The sequence below is a fragment of the Homalodisca vitripennis genome, chromosome 8 (genome assembly GCF_021130785.1).
Source record: "Homalodisca vitripennis isolate AUS2020 chromosome 8, UT_GWSS_2.1, whole genome shotgun sequence".
Classification (NCBI taxonomy): domain Eukaryota; kingdom Metazoa; phylum Arthropoda; class Insecta; order Hemiptera; family Cicadellidae; genus Homalodisca; species Homalodisca vitripennis.
The window spans coordinates 103,020,066-103,042,094 of NC_060214.1; the positions used below are offsets into that span (position 1 = coordinate 103,020,066).

Below are 22,029 nucleotides of genomic sequence, written 5' to 3' on the forward strand. Positions count from 1 at the left end.
CACATTGAGAACTGCCCTTTATTCAGTTTTTGTATTGTTAATTATTCACTGAGAACCTCAATGTGGGTCATGTCTTGTCACAGTAAATCTGCTCTAAATCAGTTCATATGGTGAAATATGTTTGACTTGAGCTGAGCAATAACATGGTATACCTTTGGCCAGAGAATTACGGGACACCCTGTATAGTCTATTTAATACAGGTCTAGCAAAACAATAAGATGGGTGTGTTCAGTCAGTAAATAAATAAATATATTTATTTATTTATAAATGAAGAAGTCCTAAATATATTTATTTATTTATTTATTTATAAATGAAGAAGTCCTAACTTCTTCATTTAGAATACTGAAACACAACTTTATTTTTTTTTGTTTTTTCAGTGTATGAATTGAGCAGTATCGGATAGGAAAACTGTCAAGTCTAAACAGACCCTTATGCTCACAACCAATGCTGAGCAGTTGTTTATGAGATTTGGAGAGCAGTATCAGACATAACATTTTAATTCTAAACATTACGAAGATATCACTGTCATGAGTGAACAGATTTTGTATTGACTTTTGCAAAAACCAGCGATGCAGCTGTCACAAGTACTTGCAAACAACAGCTCCGCCGATTAAAGTTACTTAACCTTCTTGACGTTATGCGACAGTTATCTCTTAACTTCGCCAGTGTAAACATAGCTTTGTACTTGTAACTCATATTGAGGATTTTCATTGTTTTAAATTCATAGGCTGTTATTCCTGGTTGACAAATCTTAACACCCAAGTATTAGTTAGGGTCAGTGACTTTCAAACAAAATTTGCTTCTGAGATGATCTGCCGGATAAGCAATTTGCTCGCTTGAACCTGCTATTAGACTATCATCCGCATAAAAGACAACAAGAACTTTCCACCACTTCTGTTCTGTATGAACAAACATGGATCTTTCTTAGAGTAAAACCTTGGTCTAGTATGGATTTTGTTAGTTCTTCATGCTAACACCTACACTTTGTTTATTTAAGACAACAGCACAGACATTCACCTATCACCATTCATACAATTAAATTTTGTTTTGATGATATGATGATATATATATATATATATATATATATATATATATATATATATATATATATAGATAAAAATGTTGTTTGTACAAATGTATATAGAAACCTGTATTAGTTTTGCCATTCAAATTTAATATTTTTCACATTTAGTTAGGATGAGTCCACCAGAAATTACCAACTCATTACTCCATGCAAAATTTTTCAGTTCAGAGCAAAAATTATTGTTATGTTACCAAGTTTTGAATATGTAGCTAAAATACATCTCTGGAGGCTTTATAATAATTTCACTGTAATTAAACCATTTTTGGGCCATTGATGTAAAAGTATACAGAAGTTTAACTCTTTTAGTACATCCAAGTCCAATAATCTTTTTAAATTTAATTTGTCATAGAAGCAAGTATAAAAAAGAGGTTTTCATGAAGAACAACAAGTCTATCGAGTGGCCCAACATTGGTATATAATATTGGTATAAAATAATGGTTGTATATTTTGGTAGATATGAAACTATAACTCTCTGAAAATTCTTAATCTACTTTTTGAATTATTGGGATGTAAAAAAGGGGTAAGGAGGGGATAGAATCTTTATGGAGGACTCATCCATGAAATTCTTCCTGCCAATTCGGAGGCCAGGTTAAGGTTCTCAACTTGCTTCTTGGTGAAAGGAAAATGTATGTAGATTACAAAACATAAATAATTCAGCACATTTATTTCTGTGGGTGAGGAATATGTACCAACATTTTCAAAATCGTAGAAAGTTGGTAATGTTTGGAAATAGATATAAATACAAAGGGGGAATCAGAAAAAGACTTTGGGTATGAATCTTGAAACATGTTTTTCACTCTCCTCCTAATATGTAGCATCGTACATCATTTACACATATTACAGGTAGTAATGGGACATAATAGTGGCTGGAAAAAATTTCATTTCTATCTGTCTGTATGTTCATACGATATCTTGAGAATGAACACACCTATACTCGAAATTTTGCCCGAATTTCAATATGATGATTTTCTAGTTCGTTAATATTGTTTCTTGGAATTTAGCTGAGAGTAAGCAAATATCTTAATATTGATTGTATGGTTAACCATGATAACAACGAGAAAATTACTGAATAAATAAAGTTGTGAACAACCTAACTGAAGTTGGTTTACTGTACATCTTATAATGTCATTTGACATTTTAACACGTGATAAGCCTAACTATCTGCAAGATATCTTGGAAAAGATTTTAAAATTGGCATGAAACTTAATTTCTACATTAGACAAGAATGAATTCTATGGAGCATGCCTATCCATGGGATTTGAAGCCTACCACTTAGTAGGCTGACACAAGTTATCTTTTGCCTGCCATGGAGATGTAAAATTGTCTTTTCTGCACGATTGTCTGTATGCCTATCTGCCAATGAACATTTCAAGAATGAAACAAGCTATAGAGATGAAATTTTGTATGCACTTTCAGCGAAACCTGTTAGGGTGCACTCTTACCTTGTATATACATATTAGGTAATGAAATTGGTTACATTGAGGAATAAACTAAACCCAATACCTTCTTTTCTATCTTCTGCTACTTCTCAATACACTGTACAACCCTCTGTCACATCATACGATTTGAATTTCTTGGCACGTAAAAATATTTCAGATAATAAAATTAAACTGTATGTATATATAATTCACAGTTTTCCCTCTGAAATTACATAAGCAACATTTGTGAACTGCTGGTAAACACAAAACACATGTGTATACCGTATACCACAGTTTTTGCCTTTGGTTAAGGTTGACACAGAAAGAATGGCATTTTGAAAATCACAAATACTACTAAACTTTATTCTATTTTTTATGTTAACGTACTTTTTATGTTAGTACGTTTCCTAATGGATGCAAAGTGTATTCCATTCTGAAGCAGACATAATATTGGTTGCAGAGATGAGGGTCCGGACCAATGTTCGTCATTTATGTTAAGCATGCTAGGGAACATTTTAGGATGTTCCAAGTGACCTTCCTTTGGAGGCAAAATATAATATACCTAACAGCAGTGATACTGCATTCAGTAGAAATGGGACTTTCTATTGAATTTCTCAAACTATTCAAAGAATAATTTGCTGTTTTGTTTTTGTTTCAAGTGAAGCTCTCAAACTGTCTATATACTTCTAGAGACAATAAAGGTAGATGTTGTTTGAAAAATGGAAAAAGACTTCCAAATAATCAGCTAAAGGGGGGGGGGGATTTATTGAACAATACAGTTTATATAGTACTGACCACCATCCTCATCATCTACGTAGTACTGTAAGGACTGCGTCTCTCTACCACATTGCTATAAGTAACAAAAATAAATAGCGTATTTACATATAAAAATGTTATAAATTACTTATAGAGAAAAAATATTTATTGTCTATTAAATGAAACTGTAAGTTAATGAAAAAGAGATTTCTGTTAACTCGTTCTTTACTGGGCAAATCATTTTTGTCAGAGTTTTCTTTTAAACATTTTTTACTATATTTATTACTATTCATCTTCTAATAATTCATTTCAAGAATAATGTTTTTCAAGAAATAGTAGTCTAATATGGTAATAAGTACATTGTTTATTCCCCAATGAAATGACTCAATACCTAGTATTCTTACTCTTTGATAAGAAGTTGTTTACATTAAGGTCACTTCTCTTGACCCCAAATGACAGCAGATGGGAATTCCAAGTTCATTAATTCAATTTATTCAAGGTCAAACAGTTTTATTTCTGCAAAGTAGATTCCCAGCATGATCTTATAAAAAATTTAAATATTGAGGTTTTAGAAATTTAAGTTAATATCTTTTCTAATGTACTTTTTTTAAATACTAAATTTATCTGATTCTACTTCAGTAAGAACATCTTTTAACCATCTACTTTTGTATACAGAGCTTGTGTTACTAAATAGAAATAAAATGATGCAATTAATTTTTGGTGAAAATAACTTTTTTAATTTTAAAGTCATAGCCCTTTAAGACAACTTCCACACAAAAAAAAATTAAAAAGCATTTTGAACCAATCCACAAGGAATTGTAAGTAGGTATATAAAGTATTAATTTTGTTATCAGGTTTAAAAAGTTATAACTTCTGGGAATGACATGCTTCATGGAGTTATTTATTAAGGAAATAAAACATAACCTTTTTAACTTTTTAAAATACAATTTTTATAAGTAAAACCCATGAAATTCTTTGTCATCTTTTATATACAAACTGTAAGTTCAATGTATAATTATCAGTTAAACTGTTTTTTGGGCCTGAGTTTAAGACTAGATAGCTGATCATTTGAGGTTCCAATTCAAAATAGAGTTTCTTATTAGAAAAATTACAATAAACATAAATTATAAACAATTATTATTAACAATATCTGTATTTATAATAATTTATTAGGCATTAAATACTAAAATCTATACTTCAGAAATGAAACATTTATTTATGGATTTGAGACAAGTTCCTATCCATAATACAGATTTAAACTTTAGCCCCATGTCCTAGGCATTTTATAAATACAGGCTCCATGTTTTATCTCTGGTTAATACTAAGGCAGGAACTTTACATTGTAAAATGCCTTTTTTGAATGACAGGATCCATATTCTGAAAATCCGAATTCGAATTCATCATGGCAAAGATGGAAGTGATGCTAAAACACCATGGTGTATTCATATGCTCATATTCATTGTGTTAAAAAATTTGTTTCCTTGAATTTGAAAGTAATCCTAGTGAAGACCTTGATTTTCTGCTATTTCAATTACTGTATCGTAGTTATAAATGACATGAGGGTTGAGCTTTCGAACAGATTACATCGTGCTCAAAATTATTGTGTTCGCTTTATCTTCAACCTTAGACAATATGACCATATAACACCCACATCAATCAGTTACATTTGGTAAAATTGAATCTACTCTGTCAGTTCCACATTCTTAACATGTTACATTCTATTTTGTATAACGATTATTCCCCTTCTTATTTGTCTGAACGCTTTTCTTTTATTTCTGAAACAAACAATTCAATTTGGAGCCTTTTTGTTGTCTATTCCTGTAAATAGATCTTCTATTTACAGTAAATCATTCACAGTCTCTGCTTGTCGACTCTGGAATAATCTGGATCATATCAGAGGTATTCGTGGTTGGGAGCAGTTTCGGGGGGTGCTTAAGGACCATCTGTTTTGGGCCTTGTTGGGTTGATATCGTGACATAGAGTATGGGGTGATGGCTTTGTATGAATGGTGATAGGTGAATGTCTGTGCTGTTGTCTTAAATAAACAAAGTGTAGGTGTTAGCATGAAGAACTAACAAAATCCATACTAGACCAAGGTTTTACTCTAAGAAAGAGCCATGTTTGTTCATACAGAACAGAAGTGGTGGAAAGTTCTTGTTGTCTTTTATGTGGATGATAGTCTAATAGCAGGTTCAAGCGAGCAAATTGCTTATCCGGCAGATCATCTCAGAAGCAAATTTTGTTTGAAAGTTACTGACCCTAACTAATACTTGGGTGTTAAGATTTGTCAAACAGGAATAACAGTAACCCTTACAGTCATGTAACTCTCTGGACAAAGGTATACCACGTTATTACTCAGGTCAAGACAAACATATTTCACCATATGAACATGGGTCACTGACGCTTAGTTTCCCATCTGTCTGTTTGTATGTGTTTTTAATACCAAATTTGGCTCAGATGTTTATGATAACAAGGCCAGTTACTGAAAAAATATCATTAAATAACTTTTAAGTATTTTCAAAATGGCAGCCATAAGACTATTTAAGAAATAGCCCACATTGAGAGCTGCCATTTATTCAGTTTTTGTATTGTTGGTTATTCGCTGAGAACCTCAATGTGGGCCATGTCTTGTCACAGTAAATTTGCCCTAAATCATTTATTATTTGATTTAAATAACGTTGGTACCATGAGATTTGTGATAATATTCTCTAAAAATAGTTATGTATGTAATTCTTGAGAAAACTGCTGTTTTTTAAGATATGCAAAGTTAAAAAGTTTTAATGACCGCCATTTTGAAAATACTAAATATAATTTCAGGTTAAATTTTTCAGTAACTGGCCTTGTTATCATAAAACATGTGAACTAAATTTTGTATAATTAAACTTATTAATTTTTAAATAAAAAATATATACAGACAGAAAGATGTGAAACTAAGCATCAGAGACCCATATTCATTTGGTGAAATATGCTTATCTTGACCTGAGAAATTATGTGGTATACCTTTGTGTCCAGAGAGCTACAGGACACCCTATATATAGGTGAATATTTTGGTTAAATTTAATAGCATAATTATGATTTAAAAATAGAAGAGATATCAAGAGTTTGTAAATAGGACAATAGAACAGTTGAATTGAGTCAAATAAAATTAGACGGTTGGCAATGTTTGATTACTCTATAATAATAGATTAATTTTCTCTGACACTTCTTTTATATTACATTTCAGTAAATTCCTCTGAGAACTCAATAAAGTTTGCAACCCCAATAATTCCCCCTCTTGGTTACAGCACTGATTTTGTAGGTATAGAGGGTCACAAATGCTTCGGCCTGTCAACATTATAATTGGCAGAGCGTTAGTGAATCCTATCACTTGAAGGAATGGAGAAATTTAATTCCGTCTGTTTGTCCACTCGATATCACCAAAGCTAACTGACCTATGTCTATACACCATTTCAAGTCTTTGAAATTTTGCATGGTTTCATTTCTATATAGGAAAAATCAATTTCAATGATGGTGCACTCGACTCCATGAGATTTGTCTGATCTAGCAATATTGATCTTATGGAACCAAGATGGAAATGAGAACATTTCAGAATATATAATAAACTAGCAAACAGACGAATACAATCATACGAGACTTTAACATGACACTAGCGTAAGTATCTAAATACTTGTAATATTAGACCTAACAATAGCGATGCCTGTTACATGACACGTGTATGGCATACTCTTACACTGTAATAATAATAATAATTTCATGATTGCATTTTCTCACAACTTAACATGGAGAAAATAGCTATTTGATATGAAGGTTTGTATTGCAATCGTGAAATGCTGTTAAATTTAAAAGTTCCCAGTCTACACATATTCACAGTCAAACTCTCATATCTCATACATTTACTCCAGCAACATCATACTATAATAGATCTATAATTTTTCAGAAATTCCAGCAGCTCATCATGAACTCATCAATCAAATAAAACATTATAAACATATAAAGGCGTTTTAAAAAATGTTATAAACTGAATCAGATTGTTAAATTTCATGTAATTTTAGAGAACTTGTTGAAGAATTTGGCACTAACTTCTTGCAGCAGATGTTGTTATAATGTCAAATTCAGATATCCTTGACCCTGATATCATAGTTGTAAACATCCCAGCTGTAAACCAAATTACATATTTTTCTGCAGTAAGTGGACACTTGTCAAAAAGAGGCAGACAAATACACATGAAACAATCCATTATCTATATTAATAAATGTAAATAATACATAACATTTCCAATTGATTTATTTTTCTTGCGAGGCTTTTCGAAACCGAAGGTTTCCTCATCAGGCGACTCAAAAAAAAAAAAAAAAAAAATTGGAAATGTTATGTATTATTTACATTTATTAGTATTTATAAGTTTTTCCAGTTGCTCCAAGAGTCTTCAATCCATTATCTATCAAATCACTTATATTATCACTTTATTTTAAACATGAAATAAACTTGTTTCATGTTTAAATAGGGGCTATATTGGAAGAAAATGGTCTTCCACACACAAAAAATCATATATATATATATATATATATATATAAACTTTTGAACCGTTGTGGAGGGGGTAGTTTTGGCCTTAGAAAAGTGTTTTCAACATTTTTGTCAGATATTTTAGGTGATTTATTTTATTCTATGTTATATTTTTATCTATGCGTATATATATATATATATATATATATTTATATATATATTTTATGCATATATATATATATATAATATATATATATATATATATATATATATATATATGCATAGATAAAAATGTTGTTTGTACAAATGTATATAGAAACCTGTATTAGTTTTGCCATTTTATTGTTAAATTTTTATGTCAACAATAAGCAATGTTGACTTGTTCATTATGTAACCTAACATTCTCATGAAAGTAGGAAAATTTAGGGGTGAACTAGTTGGGAGTCAAGAATAGATTAAATTTTATTTCCTACTACTGCAAACTAATAGAGTGAAAACAACAGATTAGTGAATGGCTCTGAGCCAGAAAGATTATGACAAACTAGTTATTAATAATCGATAAGACTCACATAGTGCAAGGATTAAAAAAGTCCCTCGTTAAATGAAAACAATAAACACTGATATTAGCCATGACTAATAGTGTCTTCAACTAACTCAACTCAATTTATTTATTGTCAAAAACATAAAATGCGTGGGAAATCGTCAAGATACATGTATATACAGTGTGATATCTAAAAGTAATACATTAAAATAGAATTAGCAATTTAACCTAAATAAAATAAAACAATTGTGGAGGTCTACATTCTTTTCTCTTTTAAGTATTCTTCAACACTGTAGTATTATATTAAAATAAGAAACTTTTAAAGTTTAATTAGGAATTCCCTGTCATCAGCAACACTTTTCAAGGATAGAGGCAAAGAGTTCATAATCGATATTCTACAAAATAAGTAGATTATATCAGATATCCAGTAACATATTTGGGGGGATAGATATAGGGGGTTAAAATCATATTCATACCATACTAAAAATAACAGAAAACAGTAATTTTAAGAATATGTATATATACATATATGTGTTAACATATTTTTAGGATTATGAATTGTTCTAGTTGTCTCTGACTGAAAACATATATTCCTTTGTTCCTAGAAATGTTTCCATTAAAAATGATTCTTGAATACGCCACTAAATTTGATGAACAGAGCATATGATTTTTTTGCTCATGTTAAAATGTAATTATGTGTTTTATTACATTGGGAGCAAATGAGGCTTCCAATAATAATTCGTCGTGTTTTTATAATTATGTCTGTATTTCTCAGCTATAAGCAGCCAGTTCGTAAGATTTGTGAAGCCCAGGGCAATCATAGCCTCAGTGCCTTCCACCAACATAAATATCAAAAGAAAATATAATGATAACATTACCACATCTACATCTAGTCACAATTCAATATTATTATTCAAAAGCATAGTTTTATTGCAAATATTATAATTCAAGTAAGCGTAGACTGTGGTTATACTATTATCATGCTTCATGCTTCAATCTAAAACTGGGGCACCAGAAGCAACTTTTTCAGGTATTCTACACATGCGTAGCTATGGTAAAAAGGGTTGATTCAATTTGAATGTTGAGTTTAGCTCTAGTTCACCTTCCTCTCATTTCAGCGTCTGGTACCTGATGCTGTCTCTGACTTAACTCCTGGAATCTGGAGTCGTGTTTGTCTGAAGAGATCAAAAGAAATTCGGCGATGAAGATGCTTAAAACCGAATTGTGCACCTGATGAGACAATGAGACTGCCATTATCTAAAATAGGTGTCTATGACGATGTAAACATTTGTTTTGAGCTTATTCGTCACCGACTTTCTTTGGATCTCTTCAAACGAACATGACTCCAGATTCCAGGAATCAAGTCTGAGACACCGTCAGATACCAGACATTGCAATAAAAGGAAGGTGAACTTGAGCTAAACTCAATATTCAAATTGTCCAGGTAGCTTCTCTTCGAACGGCCTTAGCTATAAGAAGAACTGTTAAAACTTTAAAATAAATAAATAAAAATAAAAAAAACACAATTGAAAAGGGTTAAAACAAGTATATGACAAAACTTCCTTCTTGCCTGGGTGTCCAAATACTTAAAGGATATTACAAAAAGTTATTAGGATAAGTCTTTAAAATTAAATTCAGTAATTTAATTTTAGAATTGATATGAAATGTTTGTTGTGTTTTCTTGATAACCAATGAACCCTACTATTCTGAGAACATGAATATAGTAATACTTTTATAGTTTGTTCATTCTATTTTAAAATAAATAATTTTGTAATACTGATTGAGAAAGCAAGCTATTAAGACATTCAATTACAACTATGTACAGAAATAACTCATTCTCTGATGTAAGTCTAACAAATTTTATCTCCTTCCATTGTATCTTTGAACAGAGTGTTACTAAACTCTCCTGGAATATTTTACGAAATTGTTTCTGTAGTTTTAGTAAACCCATTTTTAAAGCTACTTGAATTTAAAGTTTGTATTGTTCTGTTTTGTATGTGTATTTCTTGAAAAACATTTATTCTCCAAAACCTTTATGTACTCATAAATCAAATTTTGTAGACCTGTTAAAATTATGAATAAAAAAAAATAAAAAAATAAAAAAAATAAATAAATGAAAAGTAAAATAGTTAAAATTTTATGTTTATTTGCTTCAAGGTGGCAAACAGTACTAACAGTTTTTAAAAACACAAGTTGTACAAATATTTTAAAATATAACTTTATTTATGAAATGTGATTAGTAATCTTTCAAGTAATTGGAGAAAAAATAACCTAAAAATATTGGTTTAGTGTCATTCTGTTTTTTTTTTTTTTTAATCATATCTTAAAAAAGTTAATGTGGATTACACAAAACTTGGTAGTTATGTTAAATAAATCACAGGGACATTGCCAAAAAACTATATCAATAATAAATTTGGATATTGAAGTTTGAAAGTGTTTCAAAATTGTCATTTAACATTTTTCTAAATGTTATATCTTAAAAACCACCATTCCTATATTTTAGTTACCATCAATGGAGATTATTTAATAGTTTGTAAAAGAGAATGAACTGAAAAACAGATTCATGTAAATATGACATGACAGTTTTTGTAATTGAGAAAGAATGAAACAAATATTACAAAAAACTACTTGAATAATGTGTTTATAAAAACTTTTTACTATCTACTTTTACAAAAAATAATCATAATTACTGGAAAGACAAATTTGAGATGGTTTTAAAATGTAAATTATTGTGAATCTGTCAATAAATATAATGACTTAGAAATAATCAATAATAAACTAATGACGTAACCAAAACTTTCCTGTTTGGAAATGGCCTTTCAAGTAATTTTGATTGAAATCTAGTGCATTATAAATGGTCTGCGAATGTTTAGAATTGTTTTGATACAATGTTTACGAGTAATACAAAGTAATACAACATCCGGGTGATATGAAAAAATTTGTGAGTCACTGGTTTATCTCTTTATGACCTATCAATGAAGGAATTGCCAGAAAACTGTGCAATTGAAAGGTTATCTCTTGACTTTGAAAAGTTACTGAAATCCTCTAAATATAAGAGCATGGTCTGTTAATTTCACACTCAATTGCTACTGAACATACCTTCAGAATGTATCGTATAACAGTATTTGTTTATTTTATTGCAACAGTTATTTTGCAAGGTAAATGTTAAAAATCATTAACAATATTTATATGACTGACAGTTATTATAATAGTTTATATAACAGTTTATTATAATAGTTTATATAACAGTTTATTATGATACTTACAATGTTTTTATTAGTATTTTATTATTGATAGCTATTAGCCTATATTACTTAAGTACCCTTAAGTATATATTTACTTTGTATAAATATAATAAATACCCATTTTATAAATGTTTATAAACAAAATATATTTTATTCTAAGAACGATAAACAATTTTGTTTAAAAAGAAAAAAAAAATAGCTTAAAAAGTAAGTGAAAATGTTAAGACAGATACACCTTTATCTATTCTCTCCACCTAAATGATAAGACAAATGAAATTTGATTTATTATTGCCCAAAATGATAAGTAAAGCTTTATTAAACTTATAACTAAAAACATATAAATAAATAAAAATATTAAATTAAAATTGATATAATATAATAATTAAATAATAATAACAATATGATACTATTATTTTAAAATATATAACATGAAGATTTTTAATAAAAATGTATACCATAAAATGTATTGTGTTTAATATGTATTGTTATTATATTAAGTCAAATTTATTTCCATTTTATGCAACTGAGGCAGAGAAAGGGTTAATTTTTTTAGTTTTTTTTATTGGTTTATGTGTTATTTTTATGATTAAGACGTAAGACAACTCACCCTTGCGCCATGAGTCCTTATATGGGGACATTTCATAATAATATATAAATAATAATAATAAATAATAAATATATATGGTAATTAATGTAATATATAACAACTATTATGATTCGTAATAAATTGTTTTTTATTATGAAATGTATTGTATCCTTTTTATAATATTATAACACACACAAAAGTTATACACGCAAATAACTGAACCTTTAAGTTAGTTATATTTCCTGTTAAAATTATGAGATAAACAAAAATTTTTATTTATTTCTACTGATCAAATAATACGACAAGTGCAGCATTATTACGTCCACCACCAACCTTAAAAGCACATCATTAATGCACTTATATTATACAGGGTGTACATAAAGTCCTGCACGGGTATAATATTTTCTGAACGATAACAGATAAATAAACAAGATTTGGTACATCAATACTACACCTAAAAATATACTTTTTGAAGGAACTATCAGTTTTCTGTTATATCATGGGGACGTCCCACAAGGAGTCAGAAGGAAATCTTAAATAGGAGCATAGGTCAATATGGACATCATTTTAAAGGGCTTATCTAGCAGAGTTTAATGCCGCAAACCACACTCAAAAAGATTGATCCAGTACAAAATGGCGGCTGTTCAAAGATTTTACTTGGTTACATTTTATTAGTAGCCATAACCCCAGTAAAGCAAAACTGCAACCAAACAAATACTGCAGCTAACTACTACATTATGCTTGTCAGTTGTACAGAAGTGAATTATGACATTAGTTATCTCAAGGGTTACAAATTTGGTCCTAATATATTGATAACGGGGAAAACCTGATAACAGTATCAATTAGAAATCTATTATCTTTGGGTCGTAGTTAGGACTTTCCTATTAGCCAGTCTATTCATAGTAGGCTATTCTAGTTTTCTTGTTTTAGTAGTGCTGTCCATCCATTTTATCAGTGCGCTTTAGTACAAAAGAGTTTGTCGTATTGCTTGTAGTTCTTCAACTACACTATGTCGCTTGACGAACGTGAACATATAACACTTCTTATGATGGTTGGTTGGGGAAATAACAGACGATCACACGAGGAAGCATGCCATTTATTTAATGACTACTTTCACGAGAGGCAGCCAATTTCTAGAACAACTGTAGGGAGAACTGTTCAACACTTTATGAAAACAGGAAGTGTTTCCGATCGTCATAGGTCGCTGAGATTTCTAATTGTTACTGTTATCAGGGTTTCCCCGTTATCAATATATTAGGACCAAATTTGTAACCCTTGAGATAACTAATGTCATAATTCACTTCTGTACAACTGACAAGCATAATGTAGTAGTTAGCTGCAGTATTTGTTTGGTTGCAGTTTTGCTTTACTGGGGTTATGGCTACTAATAAAATGTAACCAAGTAAAATCTTTGAACAGCCGCCATTTTGTACTGGATCAATCTTTTTGAGTGCGGTTTGCGGCATTAAACTCTGCTAGATAAGCCCTTTAAAATGATGTCCATATTGACCTATGCTCCTATTTAAGATTTCCTTCTGACTCCTTGCGGGACGTCCCCATGATATTACAGAAAACTGATAGTTCCTTCAAAAAGTATATTTTTAGGTGTAGTATTGATGTACCAAATCTTGTTTATTTATCTGTTATCGTTCAGAAAATATTATACCCGTGCAGGACTTTATGTACACCCTGTATAATAACACTGATGTGATGACATAATACTTTCCTATTATCTATAACTACTATGTTTATTACATTACTGGTATACAATTTTGTTGATATACAGATCTGAGTTTATATCGTAAACGAAAATAGGTTTCACTTGGCTTACTGACTATGTACTTCAGCCAAATAATAATTCCAGCCAAAAGAGAACTCAGTTTGTTGGCTGAGCTTTAGCAAAGCGTATTACTAGAGGGGCTGAAAAAATTATGCACATCTGTATGTCTATGTACTCAATATTTCAAAAACTAACTCATCTATAGATTTGAAATTTTGCATGTATATTCAACGAATTCTGTTACGCAACACATGCTGTCTTATACTCTTACGTTGTAGTTAGTCATTACCTGATAATTTACTTAATTGTGTAAAAAGTATATGGAAATTCAGCCTTTACTCTTTCTTACTGCACTTATCAACGTTGTATTGCTATGAAATTCTTTAAATTTAATTAAAAGTACAATACATTTCTATTTTAACCTCAAATTTTCCTATACTAGTACAGGTAACATACTGAAACGCAGTCAGTCAATATTCCGCAGTCTTGAAACTATAAATCTGTAAATATGTGTAGACCAAGTATTATATTTCTATTTTCAACTGTTTTTATTCAGGCCTGGTTACAAAATTCCACATATTTTACAATAAGTGTCTGTAATTGTTCGTTGTGTGACAAAAATGTATAGTTATTCTATCTTCAGGGAAGTTATCATGAAGGTCTGTGTAAGTGAAATAAAAATAAATCAGTAACAAATCAATTACATCACATAAAGGATGCTATCCCAGTTGTCAGGAATCCCTCAAATTGATAAATTATTATCAATTAATCAAATTATCAATTTGATCAGTCTCAATTATCAATCCATGAAAACCATCACAGCAAGAAGAGAATTATCGTACTTTAACAATAACATTGCTTTTTCAGGTGGAGCCCGAACTATTTCCAGACCTAATGTCAATAATGTGCTACAAGAGAATAAAACTTACAAGCTTTTTATTGATGAAAGGGTAAGATAACATTTATTTCATTAATATTAAAAAGAAGGAGATCTCATAGACATTAATTTATGGAAAATTTGTGTTCATAATACTGTCTGTATAATATTTTGCAATTGCTAAACGTTTAACCAAAAAATGTGTAAAAATTATGAACTCTTGAGTTTATATGTTTAAAAGAGAGTCGTAGAGGACAAGAGATGTATTAGATTTTGTATAAATTTAGTGTAACAGTTGGAATCAGAAAATCTTTATTTACAAAATCTTTAAAAAATGTAACAGCGTCAAGATTACAATAAAATAAATAAATTTTTATTTCTAGGGTGAAAATCTCTTGAATTGTGTAGACTAGTCAATTTACAAGCCAGTTGTACAGTTGTCTTTGAAGCATTGTTTCTTGTAGGCATTTCAGGTTCTCTGGCAGTAAGTTGTAGAATTTCCCGCCCTGCATAAGATGATGTTTTGGTGTATATAATAGTATAATTAGGAGGAAGTTGGTAATCAGTAGCTTTTCGTGTGCTATAGGCATGGATGCTGTCAACTCTTCCAGTTGGTCAATCAATTCAATTCAAATCAATTTTTTTATTGCCAGGACATTATCACATGTATAGCAATAGTCAAGACTAAATATCTAAAATTTAAAGCTTTCATTTGCCTTTAAACCACATTCAAACATACAAATCTTCAGCCACTCCACATTCATCCAGCCAATATTCCCATTTCCAGTGCCGGTAGTCAGTTTGCTAATTGTGCGGTCACCCAGTCGAATGCCATAAACTCGTCAGCACTATAAAATGCTTGCGACACTAAAAAACGTCTTAAACGAGTTTTTAACACCTTAGGCGTTGGGGCATTTCTTATCTGATCTGGCAACTTGTTGATGAACCGAATACCTGCTTGGGAGGGCAAGTGTTCGTAAATCCCCGTCCTGTGTCTTCCAGTTCGGTAAGCATCTCTGCCTCTTGTCTCATACTCGTGTACGTCACGGCCCCGGGTTAATGCACATTTGGACAAAGAAAATGAGCTTGTCTCAAGAATGTAGAGACAAGGCAGAGTCAACAGTTGCAATGTTTTGAAGGCTTCTTTGCACGATTCCCGGAATTTCATTTTTGCGACTATGCGAATCGCTTGCTTCTGAATTTTGAATAGAATTTTGAATACTTGGAAGAAATGGTTGTTTGCGCTGGCTCCCTATAACACCAGACCGTAAGTGAGATGGGGGTAGATCAAGCCATAATGCGCCGTCATCAGTACCTGAGCGGGGCAGTACTTGGCTAAAGACCTCAAAACATAAATGCCTGAGGACAGTCTGGAACAAACTGTTGGTATTATGCATAAACACTACATGAACATACAGAGCCATGACTGTCAAGATTTTGAGAGTTTTGTAAAACTCTCTACAACTTTCCATTGGAGAGAGGTTCGCAATTGCTCTTATGCCTTTTTTCTGAGGGGTAAGTATTCTTTTGAGGTTGTGCTCTGAGGCACAAACCCACACAATCAGGCCGTATTCCCATAGGAAAGGATTCTTCTTACAAATAAACGGAAAAATGGTGGATAATGATTGATTTTTATTGATTGCTATCCAATATTTGAAGAAATAGTGAGTGTTTGGACTAAATATATTATAATCTTTTTGTTTTATTAAAATATAAGAAAGACTACAAATCATTATCTGTGAAGTATTAGTACTACTTCTAGAAATTTTTATTGATTTAAAAAAATGTCGACTCAATCATAAAATATAGACAAACCGTGTCATAGAAATAAACCTTGTTTGAGTTCGAGCAACGAATTCCATTGTTTTATATAATTTTCATGTTTAGGCTGTTACATGTATCTTCAAAATTAAACCTTTTAAGAATAATCATATATTTCCATTGAAAACTTTATCATTAATACTGTACAGTAGAGCAAATTAATTAAAATAGGACAAGGTTTTTTATAATATATACTTGTATATTTAATCTACCAGGGGTTTCGAGTTCATTATTATAATTTTAATAGAATATGCTGAAAAAGTTTTGCCGTAATTCCAATAAATGATGAAATTAATAAAGTAACCTTTCCCTTCTTAACACGTAATTTTGATGTATGAGATTATGTTTTACATTAATTACAGTTTGTTTTAATTATTTTACAATTTTCCAGCTTTCTCAAGTGAGATTTACAGAATACTCAAATATTTCATACTGCAAATTCCCAACCTAGTAACCCATCAAAAGTACGGTGTTAGATTTAATTTAGAAGAGTATTTAATTTCTATCCTCTACTAGGTTATTCATTTATAACTTTTTCTGATAAATTCATTGTCACAATTAAATTTTCCTATGAGTGGTGTGTTGGTAAACTACCTCATATCAGCTACTGTCACTTCTCAATACTATAATATATTCTGTAAAGTTGTTAATTTTAGGTGAATTGGCATAAGGCGTACAGATACTGTGACAAAATGAACATGACTCTCGCATCTTTCGACAACGAACAAGAATATGATCAACTGGTGGAGAAGATCAAGCAGGACACTTGTAAGTGATATGATTGTGTTTTTGTTAAAGTGAGATAAAGTTAAAATTAAGGGAGGTTCCCAATTATGAGGTGGTCTCAACCATTTAAAATAATCCATAAAGGAAGGAATAATAAAGTATTCCGTTTGATCAATCCACAAGGACTTGCAAGCATTTAATGCAGTCTTTTTGGCCATATTGTAACCAGACCCAAGGAAATATAGCTTCATATATAAGGATATGAGTTTTTTTCAGTATGTATATCAATAGAAAAATTTTCCCCAAATTACAAAAGAATTAAATTAACAAATTATACAAGGATCCAACTAAAAGATTATTGGTGATTAGCTTTTCTCTTGTGAAAATATCTTATCAAAGGGAAGATGGAGGTTGGGTAGTTGGTCACCAGTTAATTCTATCAAGGGTGGCTATTGGATCATATAGATGTATCATTTGTTTGTCAAAATCACTGAGAAGGGTTAGGGGGGGGAGTAAATAGGTTTGATTTTTTGTAATATTATGCTGTTAAAGAAACAAAATGATTGCTCACTGTTATAATAACATGATATAATATATCATAAGCCTGTTATAATATAATAATGTACTTGGAGAACTTAGTTGCAATTTCGTGATAGATTATGTGATTGATACTTATCTTCCTTAATCTCACAAGTTATGTTTCTTTTTGGGACTCTTTAAAAATCAAATTCCAGCCAGAATTGTAAATTGTAAATTCTTTATTGAACATATTCTTAGAGAACAGTACAATTTAAAAATTCATTTATCGTGTAAAATGGATGATCTTAAAGCCAGAGTTTTAGTTTGTGTCCAAACTGCAGCCGGTCTCTCCTCTTCAGTTCTAGTGGGAGGGCGTTCCACAGCTTTGCTCCGACATACGTTGGCTTCTTCTCCGTGGGCGCTAGGCGGTGAGCTGGAAGATGGTAGTTTGCAGCATGCCAAGTGTTGTAGTCATGTTGCTGTGCTCCAGTCATCACTTCATCGGGTGATTTCAGGTGTACGTAGATCACAGCTTCTAGGATGTATAGGTTGACCACAGTGAGAATCTTCAGTTCTTGAAAGGCTTGCCTGCATGATTCTCTTGTGCGTAGGCTTGCAAGGATCCGAATTGCTCTCTTTTGGTGTATTAGGACCCGTTGCAGGTTGCCTAGTGTGGTACCTCCCCAGACTGCAATACCGTATCGAAGATGTGATTCGTAGAGAGCATAGTATGCAGTTTTAGCTGTTCTTAGGTCGCTGATATGTTTCATCCTGCGGATCACGTACAGTCCTGCGCTAAGCCTTTTACAGAGGTTGTCAATGTGGTGTGTCCACGTCAGAGAGTCATCTATTGTCACTCCAAGATACTTTGAAGTGCTGATTTCCTCCAGTTCAGGCAGTCCTCCTACAGTGTCTTTGTGTCTTCCAAAGAATAGCTGTTTTGTTTTTGTCTTGTTTACAACAAGGTCATTGCCATGGCAGTATTGCACTGCCATATTAACAGCCGTGTAAGCAGCTATCTCTAGCTCTTCTTGATTTCTTTTCCCGAGCAGAAGCACAGTATCATCAGCATACATCAGTGTACTGCTGAAATCCTCCATGTACTGAGGAAAATCGTTTGTGTAGAGGATAAAGAGGACTGGTCCAAGAACAGAGCCTTGCGGCATTAGTTAAGAATTAATCTTAACTAATGTTAAATACTTAAGAATAGTCCAAAAGTCACAAATATTGTATTGGGTGAAACCAATTGAATTTAGAATTACATTATGACATTTTTGATTGAGACGGCAGAATAGTACATAGGAATAGAAGAGGCGAGTAGGATATTGAATTGAAGCTGGCTCCAGATCAAGATGGCAACTGTCCCAGTTCCGAACGTCCAGCTGGACAAGTGTTTCAGTGTCATTACATCGCAGTTGACTTTATGGTAACTTTGCAACCATATTATGGTGAACTTATATTTTTTCCCACATAATAATACAGTAACTTGTTACATCTATTTATGCAACTGTGGAGTGTCAATACAGATAAATGATCACATTCTGAAAGAATGCCCTTTATACAACCACAATTCTGATTTCAAAGATACAATTTTTTAATATTGATGTGGTAGACTGGCTTTTCGGTCTTTTAATTGAAATACAACTCTCTATGCTTTGTGCACGGGTCATTGCTATGCACTATGATAAGAACAAGCATCCTTTTATGAAAGTAGCCTGGTAAATCATATAGAAAATATTGATAACTTTACTAGCAAATAATTAGAACAAAGTCAAGTAACATATAATAAATAACAGTCTGAATAATAAGGAGAGTTAACAGAACTTAGGATCTGTGTTTTCTGAACACAGATCATGACGCGACTTTGAGTGAATTTGTCTGACCAACTTAGCGGATCAGGCTTAATAGTATGTGTATTGGAATGCCTACTCACTCATGTTTTGGACCCTATGTTTGTGTCTTTTAAGATGCCTGTATTTACTCTTACCTGTATTTAAAAGAATATTCTTCGGAAATTACAAATCTCTCGTTGTCCAGGTTCCAGCAAAGATAAAGAATCAGTTGATACCAATTACAATGAAGTAATCTAAAGAAATACTGAGCATGGATCACTTCTGGCTGGTTTATACTTTCCAGTTGAACCTATACTGGGCACAGCAAAAACCGATCTGTCACATCTGGGCAACCTTATGGAGCAGTATAACTAACCGCAAATGTCGAGATTCTGGGGTGTAAGGGTAATTCGATAGTTTTACTCTTCTGGGGGGTATGACTGTTGGAGTTGGTGAGTTTCATTCCCTAAGTATCAGAGGTTCTTGCTAGTCTCAACAAGGATGTGCCACCCCTTGCCTGCTTTGACTGGAGAGGCTGGTTCAGAGCTGGCCTCCCCTTCTTCCGGGGGGACATGACTTAGAGAGTAGTGCCATAATTCTTCCTCATGGATCTCAATAGAAGGCGGCCCCTACCCACTAACCTTACCCATCCTAAATATTCTGTCACTCTGGAAGCAGCGCTAAGGTTCTTAAGTGCAAATTTATAAGCTTCTTGTCCTAAGAGAAAAAAAAATCTGAAAATACGCAGATAGTGTATTGCGTATTGCATTTTGTTTGAAGTATAACAGCAATACTTTGTTCATCACAGCATGCGCCCATGATGGTGGATTCTGGACTGCCGGGTATTTGACCCCTGAGGATGGAGCCCGATGGCTGATGAACCAGAAGCCCCTAAAGTTTGCACCCTGGTTTCCTGGACAGCCAACCCCTGACAAGAGAATCCGACTTGTGTCGCTGCGACCGGACTACCATTATAAATTGTTAGCACAGTTCATGTCATCTCTCAACTATATCGCATGTGAAATTAAAAATGGATGACAAAATTCTAATTGACCATTTTTAATTCCCTCCCCTTTGCGCACTTGTTTGTTTGTGCAGTTCTCATTTTATGGATACCATTATACTAACTCTATTTTTCCTTTGCCCACATTTTTTTCTAATTTTGTATTCTTTTTCAGATTTTAGCCCAAATATATAAAAATAATAAGTGACCAGCCATGAACAGGGGCTTATATAATCCTATGTTTCGCTCTTTGTACATGCTTGTCAGTCAATTATAAAAATATGAAATTTAGTATATAAATATTCAAGAGTCAAAAGTGAAAATTTGATCAAACTTTTGTTTTCGTGGCTAAAAACTCTGATATTAAAAACAAACAAAAAATTGTATTAAAACTATGTTTTTAATTTATTTTTTATTTTTGAAATTTATTTTTGAATTTTATTTTTTATTATTAGTTATAATTTAGATGAAATTCTAAATAAATGCAAGTCTTCGATAATGGTAGGGAAAAAAGTTTGTAAAATATATTTTGTCAGTTATATAATATGGCGCCAGTACTTAAAGGTATGTACAATTTTTCAAAAATTGAATGTGTAACTCCAATAGAGGTATACACAAGGTAATAGTTTTTGATCGATCTTATGCATGTATTAAAGTACTATTTATACAACAAATTTCAGATTTATAGCTTCAACTCAGGATGGAAATTTTAACATGGGACATTTTATATATTCTATAATTACCGTTAGCAGGTAATTCTGTATATACTTTTCAATTTTGTATATATAAAAAATAAAGCAATCCAAAATACAAATTTCAGATTTATAGCTTCAAATCAGGATGGAAATTTTAACATGGGACATTTTATATATTCTATAATTACCGTTAGCAGGTAATTCTGTACATACTTTTCAATTTTGTATATATAAAAAAATAAAGCAATCCAAAATACATGAATAAATAATAAATACAAATCAATAATAAAATAAATAATTAACGAAATAAATAAATGTTTTGTGCACATTTGAAGTTAGAAGTGCATATTGTTTTATTAGTAAGTTAGTAAACCTAATTAATGATATTGGTCTATCAAAATCTGAGGTTATCTGTTCCAATACAAATAATGTAGTGAATATTAACCATTGGCTGAATGTTAGTGAAGCCTATCACTCAAGAGGCTAGAAAATTTAATTTTTTTATTTATATATATATTCATTAAATTTGTATAAGTGCCTATAGCCTAATTTAATTTCAATAAACATTGAATCACAAAAAGTACTTGCTGCGCCCCCGGCAAGTGAGAGATCCGGGATCGAGTCCCGGCGGAACAAGTACTTTTTGT

The 22,029-nt window shown here is 31.5% G+C and overlaps 1 protein-coding gene across 1 annotated transcript; it reads left to right on the forward strand.

The window, feature by feature from the left end:
* Positions 1 to 11,324: 11,324 nt before the first annotated feature.
* LOC124367818 lies at positions 11,325 to 20,733 on the forward strand. The gene is made up of 4 exons (XM_046824946.1): positions 11,325 to 11,456; positions 14,777 to 14,859; positions 17,264 to 17,375; positions 20,493 to 20,733. The coding sequence occupies exons 1-4, from the start codon at positions 11,405 to 11,407 to the stop codon at positions 20,720 to 20,722; spliced, it is 477 nt and encodes a 158-aa protein (XP_046680902.1). The 5' UTR covers positions 11,325 to 11,404; the 3' UTR covers positions 20,723 to 20,733.
* The last annotated feature ends 1,296 nt before the right edge of the window (positions 20,734 to 22,029 follow it).

Excerpts from the sequence above, each read along its gene's own strand:
- LOC124367818 (XM_046824946.1), top strand. The coding sequence starts at position 11,405 with ATGTATCGTATAACAGTATTTGTTTATTTTATTGCAACAGTTATTTTG. Across the intron at positions 14,860-17,263 it reads AGCTTTTTATTGATGAAAGG|GTGAATTGGCATAAGGCGTA; the intron begins GTAAGATAACAT and ends TGTTAATTTTAG. Across the intron at positions 17,376-20,492 it reads GAAGATCAAGCAGGACACTT|CATGCGCCCATGATGGTGGA; the intron begins GTAAGTGATATG and ends TGTTCATCACAG.